Genomic DNA, 18,230 nt, shown 5'->3' on the forward strand with positions numbered 1-18,230 from the left:
CCACATACAGTTTTTCCAGCAGTCTGTCACAACAGCTTAAGAGAGGCTAGGGAAATACAAGCCACTCTTGAAACAATCCACTCTTTCAGCCTTGTCCTTGGGGAAGAGAGTTGTGGTCTCCCTTCTGGCTTTTTAAGTTAACTTACAAGAGAGATAAAGAGAAAATAAATGGTTTTGCAAGACACAAATTATTAGTACCAGCTTTAAAATTGAAACCTATGGTACCACCATGTCATGTGGCCTATCTGATGTCCTGTCTCATTTTAACAGAGCTGTTCTAAGTCCAATCAAATGTCTGTCAAAGCTGCAAGATGCATCCTTATTCCGATGCACCTTTAAAGCAGATCCAGTGCTTAGGTCCTTCAGATGTTAACAGGATTGCTCATGTTACACAAATACAGTTCTTTTAAAAAAAAACAAACGTATTTGCTGTAACAACTGAAAACAGGTGGTTTACTACCCATAGCTACTTAAACACAGAAATTTAAATACTCTTCACTCCTGATCTAGGAGATCAGGATCACTGCTTTCTACAGTTAGCACTCTGGCTGTCCAACAGTTTCTACAGCAGCTCCCACGCCATACAAACACAAACTCCTATGGCAACAGGCACAGATGAAAACTTAAAAAAATAATTAAGATGAACAGAAACACATCTCACTTCAAGCAGCTTTATAATGCAGGAGTCTGATTAAAGTGGAGATAGTAAAACAAGCAGCAAGACTGAGATGTGACAGTCATTTTACCTCTGCTCACATGACTGCATTGAAGGCACACCGATGACCTTTGAGCCAGTTCAGAAGCTGTCCTTTATCTGTGAAAGTTCAAGTCAATTGTGCTTTGAATAAATACTCCCCTGCAGTTACACTTGAACTGCTGCATTTTATACTAGAAATACAAAAAGTGTCCATGCACAGCCCTGAAGCACTTTGAGTATAGCCCTTGCCAGGTTAACTCATGGATCACAGAAGTTGTAGGCATCACCAGCACACACAGATGGCAGGCACACTCCCACAGAGACACAGCATCCAGAGAGCTGACTGGCCGAAAGACAAATCTGATTGGAAGAAGGATGGAAAGCAAAACTTGCTTGGAGGAGATCAGCATTCAAGGTTACTACTGCAGAACCCCAACCAAGCCACTGTTATAACTGGTAGGAGTCTCTGCTAGGATAAGCTCACTACTTGAGTTCATGGTTGGATTCTAACAGGACTCTTCAAGAAATAATTCAGACAGCAGCTGAGCTAGTTATTAGTTATTTGCCTTGTTATTCATTTACAGTTGTCACTTTGTTCATTCTTAAAAATCCCTCCCTTAAGTTTTAACAGAAAAAAAATTAAAAATCCAGTACCTAAGACAGAGACTAGCAACTGAATTTTGTAAGGCTTTGGGCTGACTCTTACTGGAGCACAGCACTGCTTATAACCAATGGGCTTTCTAGTGCCATCAGTAGCACACTCAGTACAACAACGAAAGCCGTTCAGATCACAGCAACCCTGAGGTAATATAAGTATAAAGGAAGAGATGAAATAAACGTGAGATATGAATGATAGTCTTGCCACCTAGAAGAGATTGAGAAAGACGCTCTTGCTAATTACACAACAGGAGCAGCAGTGGGGAAAAAAAAAAGAAAAAAAAAGAAAAAAGTCAGTATATTTCAGTTTTTCCTTTTTTTACACACGCACACTCCCCTTGATGGTATCCATGCAGGCTTGCCTGCAGAACCGTCACTAGTGTTAAAAATCAGATCTTTAGTCTTTCTTTCCATCTGTACAAAGTGCAGTTGGAATTGGTTTTGATCTCCCAAAGCGGTTGCAGAAAGGAAAGAAAGCCTTCCTCTCCCTTCTGCGCAAGTCACCCCCATCCTAGTTCTCCTCCCTCCTAGGAATTTTCTAGAAGTTAAAGGCCCTAATTAAGCAGGATCAACTTGAGATGAGTTTTGTCATCTTCTTCCAAAATGAAAAACCCGAACAAAAAGCAAAACCAAAACACATGATCAATGCCTCACCCACCCCAAAAACAATAGTTCAATTTAAAAAAATAAATAAATAGTGTGTATATTTCATGCTGAAAAAAAAAAGTCACAGAAAGGATTCATTTTTGGTTTTCCCTCCCCCGAACGTGACACCAGGCATTTTCTCCCCCCTCCCCTGACGTAGACATGATGGTACATTCCAACCGGCAATGTGCATCTCTGTTGAAAATGAGTTTCTACTCCTGCACAGTCCCACATGCACCAGGGAGCATCCAGCTAGCTGCTAAAGCAGAGCAAAGGCTTTCAGGTTTTGGGTATGGTCCCTGCCTGTTCCTTTGGTCCGTCTGTTAAAAGGCTCCTCGCTGCTCCCAGGTCTCTGCTCTTGTCCGTCTCCGTTAAAACGTGCACTCTGGTCCCTATGGTTCCCCAGTCACTGCAGCTTCGTACCCAGCTTGCGCTGTCTGTTTCTGCAACGCCAACAGAGAGGGCAGGGTGAGAGAGGTGGCCCCAACCCTATCACAGGGTTTTATGGCAAACTGGGGGGCAAAAGACAGGCTCTGCTTAGCTCCACACAAAAATGAAGCTTCCCCCACCATACTCAAAAGGAAATCAGTCCTTCCTACAGTCCTAGAATATCACCATGTCTTAAGCATGCACAAGCCCACATGTAGATGCAAGATGATAAACAATTGCTTGCAAAGAACATGGGCTAGGGAGCTGAAATACTATTTAAAGGAAACATTATTTAATCCCAAACACTGCCCAACAGACTCACCTTCCAGATGCAGTAGTTAACCCACTACATTTCTTTGCACTATTCTACCCACAGCAGCTAGCTACATATTAGAAAACAATTTAATAACTACGTCTGACAAGTCAAACCAGCTGCAGCTCCTCCATCCCCCAAGATCACTTACCTTGCCTCTGCTCTGGTGACTGTGTATTCAAACCACAGGATGTTAGGAATGAGGCTGGTATCTCGGATTAAAAAGAACTCTGAAATTGGCCTGGAAATGGACAAGGTGGTGGAAAGTGGGAAATAATTAGACTTTTTCTCCACTACAATTTTGATTAAAAAAAAAAGTAATAGCAGAAAAACTGCTCCAGGCTTAACGTTACTATTCTATTACCTATATCTAGTCTATTCGAGCTATATATATTCTATTTTATTCTACTGTGGGAAAGGACCTCCTTGTTAAATTAAATTAAAACAAAAAAATGAAAAAAACCCAAACCAAACAAAAACCAAATAAAAACCAAGTAAACCCCCTTGGGTTTGGGTTTTTTTTTCTTTCCCTATACAATGTTTCCAGACTATGTTACATTTAAATGGCTCTGCAATTTCACAAGGTCATCAGACCTTGCTTAAGAAAGATCTGTCCTGCTTGAAAAGCTTCTCCAGCACTCTGCCACACCTCACAACTTCAGTAGGGCTTTACAAAGGTAACAGTTGCTTAAGCTTCCTCTCTCCCCCACCCGTATTAGGCATGGATATATGATCTTTTGTATATGCACACACAAGAAAACATGGAGGAACAACTAGCTACACAACAGTCAGTAAGCAATACTGGAACAGAACCCAGGAATTCTTGTTTCGAACATCTGTAACTTTGGCAGTTCACAGAAGTTCGAGAAGCCCATTTACAGTCAGGGCTTGCATAGTTACAATTTTAGAGACTGAAGTATCTTTACATTTGTTTTGCTTCAAATGCAAGGTACAATTGTTTTATACCAATTGATTAGGAAAATTTTCTTCTGCCAAGTAATTCTGTACACCTGTGTTACCAGCTCATTGCAAGGGACTCATTTAATGAGCAAAACAGCAATCCATAGAATGCAGACTTTCAGGAACAAAACCTCCACAGAATAAAGAGACTTACCATGCAGCTATCCTTGGGAAGAGAGGAGTTAATATCTCTTGTGTGAAGGCAAACCAGGCTATGGCCATAATGCTTCCTGCCACACCTCCATATAGGACTTGGCTCCAGGTGTGGTAAAGCAAATAAACCCTGCAGTGGAAGAGAAGAGTTACCAGACAGGCTTTAAAACAAGGAGGTGTGACTCAAGGCCTGATGTCTCACTGGACCCTCAGACTTTCTGAGCAAGTTATCCTCCAGATGTTAGAAGTGGATAATCTTACTTTTTTCATTAAAAAGCTGGCAAAAAAGTGGGACAAAAACTGGGAAACAGTGTCTTCCCTGCTACAGCAGTTTCAGTTTAGAGCACTTCTAGCTTGAGCTTAACTCAATAACCCTCCACATTCTTCATACATCTTTGGATTAGCTGAGGAGCTCTTAATGTTGGTTCCCACAAGAGATTTTTTCCAAAGCCAGTAACAGGACAAGTCCCCTCCAAGACACCAAAGCTGATGCATAAAGGCTTTTAAGAACATAGGCAGCATTTCTGTTATAATTTTACTGCTCTCAGTGTGACAGCATGAAGGCTGCACTACCACAGCGTGCTTACTGCGATTGCAGACATTCAGAAAGCTGTATTAATGGTCTGTTAAGTTACCTGTGCACATGAGCTACATGAGTCACGTTCAAAATTCTTTTCACCCATATGTCATAAAGCCATTAAGATCATCTTATCTGACCCTCTGCCTAGCACAGGCCACTGGATTGCCTCAGGCTTTTTTTTAATTTGAATTAGACCATGTATCTCCTATGAAATTGTCCTGTCAGAATTTTAAAAATAACCACTAATAAGGAATCAGCTCTAGTGCACAGTCAACTGAGCCAACAGGTAATTACTTTCCTGTGGAAAACATGGTTTTTATTTCTAGCCTGGATTTGTTTGGTTTCCAATCACTGGAGCTCATTTTACGTGTGTGTCTATGTATATATATTTATTTTTAAATCTACTAAAGGAAAAAATCATTATCAAAGTTTTGTTTTCTTTATTCATCTTAATACAACTAAATCTCGCAGGTTCAAACAGCTATAAATGTTTTTATTAACTAATGCTCAAGCAAAACAATCAGTTTGATCAACCGTAGCAATCCGCATGCTGCAGACGCTGGTGTGCCAAGGCATGGTGTAATGCTTTCATGATTAGTGCTGGAAAGAGGGCAAGGCAGTGAGGCTAGAGCATGGCAATGGAGCCGATGGGGAATTGGTACAAGCTCAGCTGATCTTGGGTTTATAAATGCTTCTGTGAAGCACCACACACATAGCACCTTAGTTTGTTTATTTGAAGGGTCTCATGGCAACACAGGAGCTTCCGCAAAGCTCTGACTAGTACAATGCAGTCATCGAGAATTAGATCAGAAATGCAGGATAAGGAATGACAAGTCTGCTGGCTGTTAAAGGCCACAGGACTGTATGAGAGCATAAGACAAACAATTGCTCCATACCTACTATATGAGACTAGCAAAGCCACTGTGACGAGGCAGATGGACAGCACATGTCGCCATAGTAAATCCAGAAACCTCGCATTGTTTGTTTGGTGCATTCTGAAAGAGATGGAGAGCCATTAGCACAGTGGCAGGGAGCCGAGCAGTCCTTATCTCTGTTCTCACTATCTCTGAAACCCTAGGAAAGCTGTACTCCAGTGGGGTCATGGGCAGCTCGACACCATCCCAGCATCAACCTGTCCCACTGGCAGCAGTTAAAGAGAAGCCAGAAAGCCATACTTCTCTCTCTCTCTCCAACTGTTAACAGGGATTGCTGTGATGGAAGGCAGAATGCTCACAATTACTGCGACTGATGTGAAAGGCACATGCTGAGCATATGCAACAGGGAGCCAAGACGTCAGAGTCCCTCCATCATCCACAAAGCTAGGAGGAACTGTGAGTTTTGTCTTCCTCCACACGTGGAGCCACAAGACAGAGCCATGCCCCAGCAAGAATTTCAGAAAAGCACAGCACAGCATGTAAAACCAGTACTTGGTAAGAGAGATGAACTAAAAGGTCATGCAAGTGGGCAACAGGTATTACCTAAAAGATTGCAGACAACCCCACTGACAAAACTGAGTAGACACATGAGAAAGCAGCTCTTCTTTCCTCCTCCCTATTCCACCCCGCTCTTCCCTCACACTGGCGGATCATCATGGCTTTAAAAAAAAATCAAATCAGGAGACCTGTACCCAGATAGGCATAGGAGGCCCACCCGTACCCTTCAGTTTTCAGCAATGGTAACTACAGTCCTACATTCAGATTGAGATAGACATGCTTCATCCACCCTAGCCACAGAAAATTGTGCAGTTCCTCAGATTTAATTCTGTTATGCCACTTCCATGGCATACAGTAAGGGAGCCATCTATTTGAGGTGTTTCAACATATTAATAGCCAAAACCTGACATTGAATTTTTACCTTAAATAAAGGAACAGAAAGGAATAGACAGAGAAAAACCACATGAATTGGGAGTGGCTGGACGGCATCCCATATTTTGTGGTCACTGTTGAATGGGCTTCTGGGAAGAGAAGAAGAAAGAGTATGGTCAAGGTCTACTCTGTACATAGCAGCTGGAACACTCCGGATGTGAAGCCAGACCACTCTGCTGGAATATGTGCAGATGAGTTCACAGGACATGTCTCTGCTCAGATTGCTCTGCCAGCCTTCTTACACCCAAACATCCAAAGCCAACATGAGGCAAAGGGGAAAATACCCTCTAACCCCCCACAGTCAGCATTCCACTCAAAACTCAACCAACACCATGACACCAGTGGGCCATACTATACCTTCGCAGGGCCGAGGCTCCCGGATTACATTTTTTATTAACCAGTTCACTCCCTCGTTGAATGCCAGCCCTCCCAAGAAAGAGATCTGTGAAGACAACACAACTGTGTCATCCTATCTAAAAGATCCATCTACTTACCAGGCACTCTCTGTTGACAAAACCCCAAACCATATGTTTCTAATTTTCTTTTTTGACTACTAAGGTTAAAACCAATGGCTTCAAAATTCTCTACCTGATAAACAAAAGCATTTATTTTTCGGACCACTTTTTCAGATACACTTTGTGTATTTGGCAACACATTGTGTACATGCAGCTATTCAGCAGGTGATACACAGAAAGAGACAAAAATGACACTGTATAGCAATTCTGTTAGCAAACTTCCACCAGCAAGCGTGGAAAGTGACATTTTTTAACGGCCGATTCTGAGAGATTGTCTTTTCCTGACAACCAACAGGGGGAGTGCACACACTGTTATTTGGGTAATTGGCTTAAAAAAAGGTGACTTTTTAGGCTTTCTGGCTATTCCCTGTACGAGTCTTTTCATCTTGAAGATGCTGTCTTTGGTCTAAAATGAAGTCACATTCTGAACTGAGCCAGAGTGGTAGCATTTATTTTTACTCTTTAATTCCATAGTCCATATACCTCCCCTAATTTAGTCCTGCTGTTGTGATCAAATTCCCAGCTGGTGATGATACTCTGCCTCCTCAATACTCAGTTCCACTCCAGATGATGAAGCAATTTTTCACTGTGTCCTGAGCTATGGGTCAGGCTGCTGCAAGTCAGCTAGCATCTCTCTCCAGCTAATGGTGACTTCCCACATAAAGAACTGGGAATCAGCCTCAACGCTTGTTTTGTTACCAAAACCTAACAAGCCCCTGTATTTAAAAAAAAATAATTGTGCAATAGTTACTCTAGCTTATTCTCTCTTTTGGATCAAGAAGAAACCTTTGGGTTGCCAAAACCTAACAGCTGCCTCTCCTAGCTAGCATCAGCTTAATAACCTAGAAGTCCCATTCCCAGGTCCCCTGAGCCACTGGTTCCCATGACACCATGGCCCTATATTAGAAATCTGCTGCCAAAATCCTTCCACTGGCCCTTTCTTTATCTGTTTACTGACAGAAAATATTACAAGAGGTTTATACCTCCTAATGGGAATTTTGTCCATAGCACTGATTCCCAACTACCTGTCACAGCAGACAGAAAGCATTATGTATTACAAAGAAGAGTCCCTTGTTGGTCATTTGGACAGAAGCAAGTCTCTTCTGTCCCTGGTATTCAATTCACAGCTGAGAAGCAGCTCTTATAGACAGACCCATTCTGCTGGGAATCTGTAGGTTTTATTTGGTATCCCCCTTTTCTGCCTCAGTAATTCAAAGAAAGCACATCCTACCGAGTTACAGACAGCATCTCCGGCATATGCTGCCCATCTTGCAGGAACCTACTAGTGTTATCATCCTACTGGATCTTGGGAGCGTTCCTACTCTGCAACAGCATTCCTCAGTTCCTTAGGACATCTCCCTCAACATTTTTGGTCACATAATGCCCAAAGCATCCCACAGAGTAACAGAAAACTCAAAGGCTAACTAAGCAGTCTTTTAACCTGGTACAGGTGATTTGTCTCTTTGACAGGAAGGTCACCTTACCTAAGCTTGCTCTTTAAAGAGAGGAAAAGAAGTGTGAATACAGTAGCACCAGGTGACAAAGGAGGAGACTTTTGTCATAAGGAGAAGCTGAGAAGGGAGAGAAGGACTCACCGTGTGAAGCTCTCTCTTGAATATGATGAGTGTTACAAAGCCAACAATAATGAATATTGGACCAAGACTCAAATAAGCTAAAAGCTGACCAGAGAAATCACCTAGGGAAACAAACAAGAGAACCAAATCAGTTTGAAATTCACAGGTACTTGTCTGCCACCAGCACGTGGGTCAGCTGGTGCCCTGAATCACTGAGAGCAGAGGGGCAAACTCAGCACTGCAGCAAGTCTCCATTTTGCAGGCAGACTACTGCTGCTCCAGCAAAAGGAGCCCAGGCAAGGAAGACAGCAGTGCTTACATGCAGGTTCAAAAGCAGTGATGAGAGGAGCTTGGCATCATTCAGCAGAGATTACTGCCAGCCAGTTTACAACAATGACCATGGGTGTGGGCCCAGAGTCACTTTAATCCAACATAAGCACAGGCTGCTGCAAAAGAGGCAGCATCTTTCCCTCCCCCTTGTTCGTTTTGCCTCCCTGTGCCAGCAATTACCAGCAAACCCTCCCCAAACAAATCCTTTCCCACTCCCTTACTAAAATGGGTTAGTTTTCAGCTGGATCAGCTCCCTAATCTGTCTCACCATGTGTCTGCACAAACACTAGCATTAGCAAAGTGGGGAGGAAATAAATAGCTAAACATAGCAGGAGATAAAGGGGAAAAAGGAGACTGCTTTTTAACCAGTAGCCCACTTCTATCACACAGAAGTGGCTTTGGGCCTCCACCCCAAGTAGTTAACAGTCTAGTTATCCCCCAGGAAGAATCGGGGAGCAGCAACGGGACCTCACAAGAGGTCATAAGGTACCTCAAAACCTTTTTCCTGAACTATCACAGACACAGAATTAGGTCAAGAACAGTCAGAGCAGCTATGTGTTTTGATCTAAGTTTCTCTTGCCTCTGTTCCCTGAAAAAGGACACATAAAAATGTATTTGGAGAGAAGATGTCAGCATAAATTGAGGAAACAAAAAATTATCAGAGTAATTTTGCTCCAGGATCAGCAATTCACATCAGAAGAGCGAGAACTATCTACCAGAGAATCCTTAAAGACAGTAGTCACTACAAAAACATCGTATGAACCCAGTGAGCAATTTAAGAGACATGTCACTTTCTATATTTGTGCTCAGAGACTTGGTCTTCTCCATCCCATCGCTGAACACAAAAGGATCAGCCCCTACATGTATTTACCCTTCCTCCCTCCTCTCAGAAGGAAACAGGATGCCTCTGCAAGGCTGAGCATTGGACTCATTCCTAGATCAATTCCACTGCAAGATACTGAGCCTCCCCAGCCCACGCACCCACATTTTAAAAGAGCACTTGGCAAGATGGACTTTAACCTCAGCCTCTGAATACTGGAACTGATAAAACAAAAGTTACTGCACTGCTACAAAGTTCACACTGCTGATGCTACTGCCACAGAGTTGTGGTTACATCAGGTACAGTGCCCTCTTGAATTCCAGACTCTGCGTTTGATTTGGGAACCAGAAACATCAGCAGCAAGGATTACTTGCAGGAGTCTTCAGTTTGCAACACCAGTGAAATTAGGGAGGGTTGGAAGACAAAACCCCCAAGAATACTGGGTTCTCACTGGAGTGGGGTTCTATTTTGTTTTTGACCTGAGAAGTGTCAGAAGACACTGAATTTGAAACTTTTCTTGCACCATGTGGCAGGTTTGCCTTGCATCAGGTGGGTTCCAAATGCTCCCAAAGAAGAAGAGTGATATATTATGGCAATGCAAAGTGGATGTAAGTGACAGTATTGCTTACTTGGCAACGATGAACCAAGTCCCTTATGGTTTTACACAAATCACAAACTCTACAAAATTAATGCTGTCTTAAATGATGAGGAAATTAATGAGACAAGCCACCAGCCAACCAAAACTACCCTGAAAGCCTTAGGAATACTTTCCAATAGTCTCAATTCCAGTGTTACCAAATGAAGGTAGTTCCTCAGAAAGGAATCACCATGTTTCAGGTCATTCATTTTGTTAATCCATGGTACATAAACGCTTAGCACTTCAACGCTAAAAGCCATAATTTTGTCAATAGAAACCAAACCAGATTATTTATCGTCTTGGGGCGGGGGGGTGTCTTTCTTGTACAGATGGTGGAATAATACTTAAGGAAGTAGTGTTTTAATTTAAATAGCATCAGCAGTACCAAACTCAAGATCCTCCATTACATTAAATGATACCATACCCTACGAATCCAGCCACCCAGACTTCAGGGCACACAGCCCACACTTGAACCTGAGGTGGAGAACTAGAAACCATTGCTCCCAGATGCTGCCTGCAGGCAGAGTACCAGGTCCTTTACTCGGACAATCTTAACACAATAGCTCCCCAAACATTTCAACTGTCCATTTAAAATAGAACAGAGGTAGCTTTAATAGCATTTCGTATTACTGTGGCTAACAGCAATCAAACAGAATCACATTCTGAAGCCACTTTCTCTAGGGGAGGAGGCAAATAAGTAGCTGTGCACTAACTGAAGGCAGCACTTCTGCTACATCCTAGGAGCTATACCAGGAGCTCACTAATACCATCATAAATGTACTTGCTAGATTAGCAGTTTAAGGGAGAGCCGCACTAACTAAACTGACTCTGAAATGACTGGAAAACCTTAGTGAAGAAGGAAAAGCAAGCTCCAAGAGAAAGGCCAGTGCTGATCACCGCACAGCGCTCCCAGGGCCTCAGAGCGTGATTACTTGTGTCACCCCCATCTACTCTCACGCTCCAGTGCACTCAGAGACTTATTCCCAGGGAAAGGGGACTTGCAGGAGAGCAGAGAGTTTGAAGTCCCTTCAGATCTAGCAAGCAGGTCCCCTCCCCTACCTTTCTATAAAAATTATTTTTTCTTCATATTACTAAACTTGAGAATTTTAAAGCAATTCCTCCAACCAGAACGAACAGACACAAAACCTCTGGAAAAACGCAAAAGGAAAATCTATTTAGTACAGAGCTTGGGTTTTGTTTTGTTTTAAATTCTGCCTTTTTTAAAGTCCAGCCTTCCCTGGACACCATTTGAGGCTCAAGATGCAAAAATAAAGAACCCAACTATCTCATTTTTAGGCACCCAAGAGATAAACAGGTGAAAAACTACATAGCTCAGAAGCATGCTATTTTTTTCAGCCTTCATTCAGCATCTACCTCTGCTCCAATTCAACATTTTACCCAGCATTCTTTCAGTGGAAATATCCAGGCTTTACCACATTAGCTTAACCTCTATATAATGTAAAATGTGAATCAACAGCACTGTAACCACATCCTACCGCAAGATCTAGCTTTACCACCGCCACCACTGCTTCCTATTGAAGCATCTATTTGTGGCACTGCTGCTGGTCGTATGTTCTTGACTAAATGCATGTGTGCAAGTTGTGCAGATGACATGCAGTGTATGTGCGTCACATGCATTTACACCAATAAATATTAATGATGGATTGTCATTTCCTCTACTTGTGTTATCAGGATATGCACAAGCTGTGGGACAGCAAAAATATCTTCAGGAGGCTTTAAGTTATGTCATAAGAGACATGCATCTGACATGAAACTTCTGCAGGAAGATTAAACACACAACCCTGCATTAAAGAAGCCAAACAACTGAGTGGTATCTGCTTCTTTCAAAAGATATCACTTAGCTACAAAATGAGCCCTGACTGGCAAGCTAGCACCCTGAACAGAAATCACAGCAAGGGTTATCAGAACACGTATTACTATAGGAGCAACACGTGCTGATACCAAATAGCAACGAGAACCGCTGAGCCAAAGTACACACACAGCACGAGCACCTTTGCTCCAATGCACCTTTTCACCGATGGCATGAATCTGCACACTTGCCTCTCCAACACTGCCTGACTGTGGTAAATACCCTTCACAACCAAGAAAACAGGAAGATCCCCTGTCATTCTGCAGAGAACGGGTTTGGCACACCAGGTTTCTCTCCTTAAAGACTTCGTCCAATGTAAGAAGAGGAGGTCCAGAAAGTCACAGAGCTTTGAGAATCCCAGCTGCACTGAAGAGAGGAAGTTTTTTTTTTCTCCAAATAATAATAAAAAACCCAAACAAACCAGGAACTCAATGTTTCTCCAGTGAAACTCACCCTACAGACAGGAAGTCCCTGAAGATGAGTTTTAAGTCTGCAACAAAGTCATCCCATGCAAAGCAATGCATACGGGAAAAAACAACCCTAATTATACACACAATATGACAGGATTTAGTTTAGTCGTTATCAAACAAGAAACCCTCAGGCTTAGTGTGAGCCAATACCTTCAGAGTAGTATCCAATGCTCTGCAGCAGTCAAAAAGACAAGAACATTTTCAAGAGCAAAACAAGTTACTGTTACAGCACTACAAAAACTTATTTTATAGTTTTGGTGTCACCATCTCAAAAGGGATAGTAAACACAGAAAAAGGCAAATAGAAAGGGGACGAAGATAACAAGAATGAAACAGTAGCCACTCAGAAAACATAAAAGAACTCACATTTTCAGCTGAAAAAGGAGAACAGAGGATACAACAGTTCTATGAAGTCATGAATGGTACGGAGAAATGGACAGCAAACATTTGTTACCTTTCACATGAGATAAAGAGCATTTGATGAAATTACCAAGCAGTGGCCTTAAAAGCAGAAAAGAAACAACAACCACGTTGAGTTACAAAGCTCAGTGCCAAAGATACTGAGAGATCCAAAGCAGGAATGGGTTCAAAGAGCAATTAGACATATTCAGAATATAGCTTTTATATATCCATCAAAGGGCTTAACAATCCTGATGCAATCACCAGCTGATTACTGGAAAGACATACAGAAGAGGGATTATTCCTGCCTACCTGCCAGCAACCCGACACTATGCCAGAACCTTCCTTGGTCTCACCAAAGTACAGTTGCTGAGATGAAAAGCTCCCAGACCAAACATATCTGAGAGCAGTATCAGGACAGTATTTTTAAAGACTGTCCTCTTCAGCAGCATGCTTTAACACACTGCCAAGGAACACTGCCATTGTTGGTTTCTTCTCCCTATGTTTGATCTTGACATTTACTATGGGTAATATTTCAGTTAGGTCTCCACAATGCCATTACTCAGACCAGTTTGCAGCTGATTACCACAGCGTTCATCCACTGTTGCTCATTTGATCTTGCTCAAAGTTGACATCACAGAAAGCCCTGGAGAACCAAGCAGCCACAGAAGCAGTAAGGACAGGCGTTTGGCCTTTTGCACTACATCACTACTGACAAGGAAATGTTAGATGAAGACAGGGAGGATGAACACCCTCCAGCAGACACCTCTCCCCTTCCCAGTTACAAGCAGAAGCCCAATAACAGGCTTCATCTGCCAGACGAAAATCAGCAGTGACTGCTTTTCACCTGGTCGCAGTGAGAGGGACCATCACTCATGGCAGATGAAAGCTGGGATGACAGCAGTTCTGCACTGGAATTCTTTAAAGACGTGAGATTTTAAGAGCTGGATGCCACCGTGGCTCAGCACCCTGCACTCCAGGCCAGCAGCCTCTGGGATCAGCCAAGAGCAAAAGATGTTTACCACACAACAGCGTATGACATGCCAAGACAGCTTAATAATTTATGCTGGTAAAAAGCAGGCTCTATTTCTCATTCTGACTCCTCTCTATCAGCACAAGGCTACATTAGCTCCATTGTGCTGAGCATGGTGCCAACATCACTATTTCATAAATATACATTATCTAGCAGCTTTATGGACCTGGACAGACAGAATGTAAACAGCTTTCTAAATAAAGCTACAGCACTTTCCCCAAATCCAGGTAGAAGTATCAGGCCTACCACCTCACTACAACTCATTTTTCTAGACCAAAATAAATTAAGAAACTTTTGTATCTCCAGCTGTTTTAACGTTTACTCCTCTATCGCCACTTTCTAGGCTTCCATAATTACATGCTTTATCTAAGACAGTGTTCATCCCTCAATACATAACCCTAATCTCGGTGGTGATTTACCCCCTCCACACAATCTTCTCCTTCATTTGCCTGTATAAAAGCGCTCAATGCAGAGAGAAAATAATCAAGTTATGTCACAGTCTTTAAGATCTGACAGATAACTCTTGTGCAGCACTTTCAACCACCTTCATTTCCCAAACCAATCCAACAAATAGAGCAGAGGGCACTCTGTATATACTGCCAGGTTCAGATAAGGAGATAAGATACAAAGATTGATGTACCAGTACTACTGGAAAGATTATTCCCCCATCTCCCCTGAACTGTCACATTAATATATCTGAGAAGGGGGGTGGCAGAATAAAATACAGGGTGAAGTAAGAAGCAAGACAGAAAAGGAAATGTCAGTCTTTCACATAAAGTACCACAGAAAACCACAAAACAGCCATACTGGTGGGGGTCGGGGGGGGCACAAGAAATAATGTATTTCCACACCAGATCTCTTCAGTGTTGTCACATTTAAAGCCTTCTGGCTAAATGGGTTCTTTCAACCCAGAAGATCCCTAAGCACTTTAGAAGCTTTAGGTAACGCACTACTGAGAGAAGCTTTCATCAGGAACTAAAATCCAGCTATTGAAATAGAACATACAGCAACACTTTATGGCAAGTTAGGGACTTGCTAGGAGAACTACCAATATTGAGAACAGAGTTAACACCAAATTTGGATTTTGACCAGATCGTCAATACTGACACTTTGATGCTTCACACCCTACTTTTTTTATTATGATTACAACAAGCAGCCAAAAAAATATCATTTTTCTGTCTCGCCCAAAACCAGCACAGCACAATGCACCTGAAGAGGAGCTCCTAAAGACCACAGTCGCTAATGAGACACTGCTTATACAGCTGCTATGTGAACACAGACCCATTTGCTCTTGCATGCTGGTAGATCAACCACCCATTGCTTCTGAAGACCGACTGTACCCAAACGCACCTTGGGAAGAGCTGGTCTACAGCAAGCCCTGTGCTTGTCATCCTCCGGGCATTTCCCACGGCTCTGCCTGATGGAAGCACAACGCTGGAGCCCGCTCCCAGCAGAGACACAAAAAACACCTGGCAGCCAAGGCCACCTCAGGGGCCAGGCCACCCTGCCAGGGCATGGCTCCCTGAGATGCCATGACGGCACCACAGGGCCAGCTGGCCCTGTGACACCCCAAGCCAGACCTCCAGCGCCAACCCAGACCCCTGACAGCGCGGCAGGGAGGGGACACCGGGCCCGGCCATGCTGCTGTGGGGAGCAGGCGCACCCTGGGCGGGGCCCACGCCTCGAGGCCCAGGAACAGCCGCACATGGCTGGGCATGCCAGGGGGCTGAAGAGAGGGCGAGGCGGAGGTGTAGGGAGTGGGGAGGCCCAGCCCCGGGGTCCCACGGCGGCGGGACAGGGCCGGGCCCCAGCCCCCCCCCTTCCCGGCCCCCCTCCCAGCCGGGGGCTCTGCAGCCCCTGGAGCACGGCGGCTCGCCAGAGCGCATGCGCAGCGCCGAGTTTCTCTCCCCCCCCAATGGCTCACTATCCAGCAGCGAGTCCCACCGCCCCCAGCGCGCAGGCGCGCCTCGCCAGCTCAGGGCGGCAGCTCAATGGCTCACTATCTCGCAGCTACCAGCCCGGCCCTCGGGGGTGCCACGGAACGGCGGTGCGCGGCCCGCCCAGGAGAGCGGCGCGGCGGCCACCAGGGAGGCCGGGCGGGGGCGAAGCGGAGCGTTACCTGCGGGATACTCGACGTGAGTGAGGGAGACCGGCCGCCACAGAGCGGGTAGCGAGCACTCTCCGACTGCGGCCATCTTACCCGGATACCGGGCCGGGCCACCGTGACCAATCGGAACGCACTTAAGGGGCGGTGCGACCAATGGGCGGGGGCGCGGAGAGCGGCGGCCCAATGACGCTGCGCGGCAGGTGAGGCGCCGGCCAACCCACGGCCACCCAATTAAAAATCCAACCCGGGGAGCGGCAGAGCCAATAGCCTACTACCATCGATGCCCAATAGGAGCAGGACGCAGGTATCGGAAAAGCCAATCGAAGGAAAGGCGGGTGTATTTGCCCTTCACCATTGGCGGATGAGCGATGGAGATTAGCCAATCATCAGCTTCTATTGCCGCCAGATCTTAGCCAATCAGGTGCGGCGCTGTCGCGGCTGGCACGGGGGGCTGAGGAAGGGGCGAGTTGGCGGTTAAAATGGCTTCCCATGGCCTCCCCTCCTCGCCGCGGGCTGCACCGCCCCGTTGGGACAGCCGCAGCTGTCCCGCTTCGGAGCCGGGCCGGGCCGGGCCGGGCTGGGCTGGCGGGGAGCAGTGCCCGCAGACAGACCTCCCCCCTCACAGTCTCCCTGCTGCCGCCCCAGCGCCTCACAGCCTCCCGCCGCGGTGCCCGTGCTCCCTGCCGCCGTGGGACAGAGCCGGGAGAGGGACAGCTGAGGGGCTGCTTCCGCCTCAGGCCCCTCTGTCAGTGACTGAAAACCAAAAACCCTCCGTCACCTTTTTCAAGGGGGGAAAAAATGTGGTTTTAAAAGGGAATATTTCCTTTTATAAATGGTATTACTACAGATGTCACTACATAACATGATTTTACTGTTATGTGAATAACATTTATGCATACGTAACATTTCTACTTGCCCCTGGCCAGGAGTGATTTAAGTGACAAGAGCTGAGCTCTGTGGAAAATGCTTCTTTTTTAAAAAAAAAAAAAAAGCCACTAGGAAGAGGATGGATTTTTTTTTTTTTAGCTACATCTCTTTATAGCTCTGTAAAGGACCAGCAGCTCCTGCACGAACACAGACATGTGAAAATAAAGCATGAAATAAAGTCCTTGCAGAATCTCAAGTGAAATCAGGATGCTGCTGCTGACACTCTGCACATACTTTAAAACGTACTGCAACACCCAGGCACCACCTGGTCCAGGTAATACCTTTTTCCTCCCCAAATACCTTTGACTACTGAAATCACCCACTGTGAAGACCAAATAGAAATGAATGTTCCCATACACAATCCCAGAGAATAATACTTACCTGGGGAGCCTGAGGAAAAAGCAGAACACACAGTGCAGCACTTCAAAAGTGAGATGCATAAGCAGCATTACACAGAAAACCTTGTAGAAGGCAAATATGCCTTCAGACCAAACCACCAAAGTTCATTCCATTTTTAAAATAAAGCTTACAGAAAAATAAATATGAGCAGTGCAAGAAGTGATAAACATAGGCAAAGGCTTGCCTTTAATTTCTATATGTCAGGAAAGCACATACACTAGGATTTCTACCCCTTAACACATTCACCTTAAAGTAAGGTTTCAGAACAGGGAGAAAACCCCTTTTCCTGCCATTGTAATACACCTCTTTCCAGACAGCAATTATTACTACATCGATTAATTTCAACAGCCTCTTCAAAGCTGATACTTCTCCTGCTGTTGCAAGACGAAAAATAGCATTAAAGTCTTATTATTTGGAAAGAAAGAGCAAATATTTACTGCAGAAGTTCAGTTCATTGCAGAAGACTGCTACCAGGTAGCATGAGTGATTTACTGCTTTCATTATTCAAGTTAAATAAATCTCCTCCTTTCCAAGCTATTGAATATAGAGTTATGCTGGCAGAGTGGATTACATTTGATCTATGTACCATGACAAGTACTGAAAATTGTGGGCTTCATTGCTGTATTCACCCACTCCTTCCTGAACATAAGAAGAAAGTGTCAATACACGGAGCAGCCTTTGCTCTGTTCCTTCAGCATAAGAAAGCACAAAGCTGCTCTGGAGATGTAACGAGTATACAGTCTGACACCATGGAAACTATGACAAACTCCTCTTAACTCTTTCAACTAACCTTCAGGGTGTGGCATGAGACAAAATTTTTCCTATTCATGAACATTTTATTTGCATATATC

At 44.4% G+C, this 18,230-nt stretch overlaps 1 protein-coding gene across 1 annotated transcript; it reads right to left on the reverse strand.

The window, feature by feature from the left end:
• Positions 1-657: 657 nt before the first annotated feature.
• DOLPP1 (dolichyldiphosphatase 1) lies at positions 658-16,174 on the reverse strand. Its single transcript, XM_064468950.1, has 8 exons — positions 16,066-16,174; positions 8,410-8,510; positions 6,657-6,741; positions 6,289-6,388; positions 5,331-5,429; positions 3,856-3,984; positions 2,893-2,982; positions 658-2,442 (listed from the first exon to the last, which is right to left on the reverse strand). The coding sequence occupies exons 1-8, from the start codon at positions 16,139-16,141 to the stop codon at positions 2,406-2,408; spliced, it is 717 nt and encodes a 238-aa protein (XP_064325020.1). The 5' UTR covers positions 16,142-16,174; the 3' UTR covers positions 658-2,405.
• Positions 16,175-18,230: the final 2,056 nt, after the last annotated feature.

Source organism: Phalacrocorax carbo, chromosome 18 (assembly GCF_963921805.1).
Source record: "Phalacrocorax carbo chromosome 18, bPhaCar2.1, whole genome shotgun sequence".
NCBI lineage: Eukaryota > Metazoa > Chordata > Aves > Suliformes > Phalacrocoracidae > Phalacrocorax > Phalacrocorax carbo.

Coding starts and splice junctions, on each gene's coding strand:
- DOLPP1 (XM_064468950.1), bottom strand. CDS start 16,141: ATGGCCGCAGTCGGAGAGTGCTCGCTACCCGCTCTGTGGCGGCCGGTC. Junction 5,430..6,288: donor TTTCTGTTCCTTTATTTAAG/GTAAAAATTCAA, acceptor CATCTCTTTCAG/AATGCACCAAACAAACAATG. Junction 2,443..2,892: donor GTCACCAGAGCAGAGGCAAG/GTAAGTGATCTT, acceptor TTGGCGTTGCAG/AAACAGACAGCGCAAGCTGG.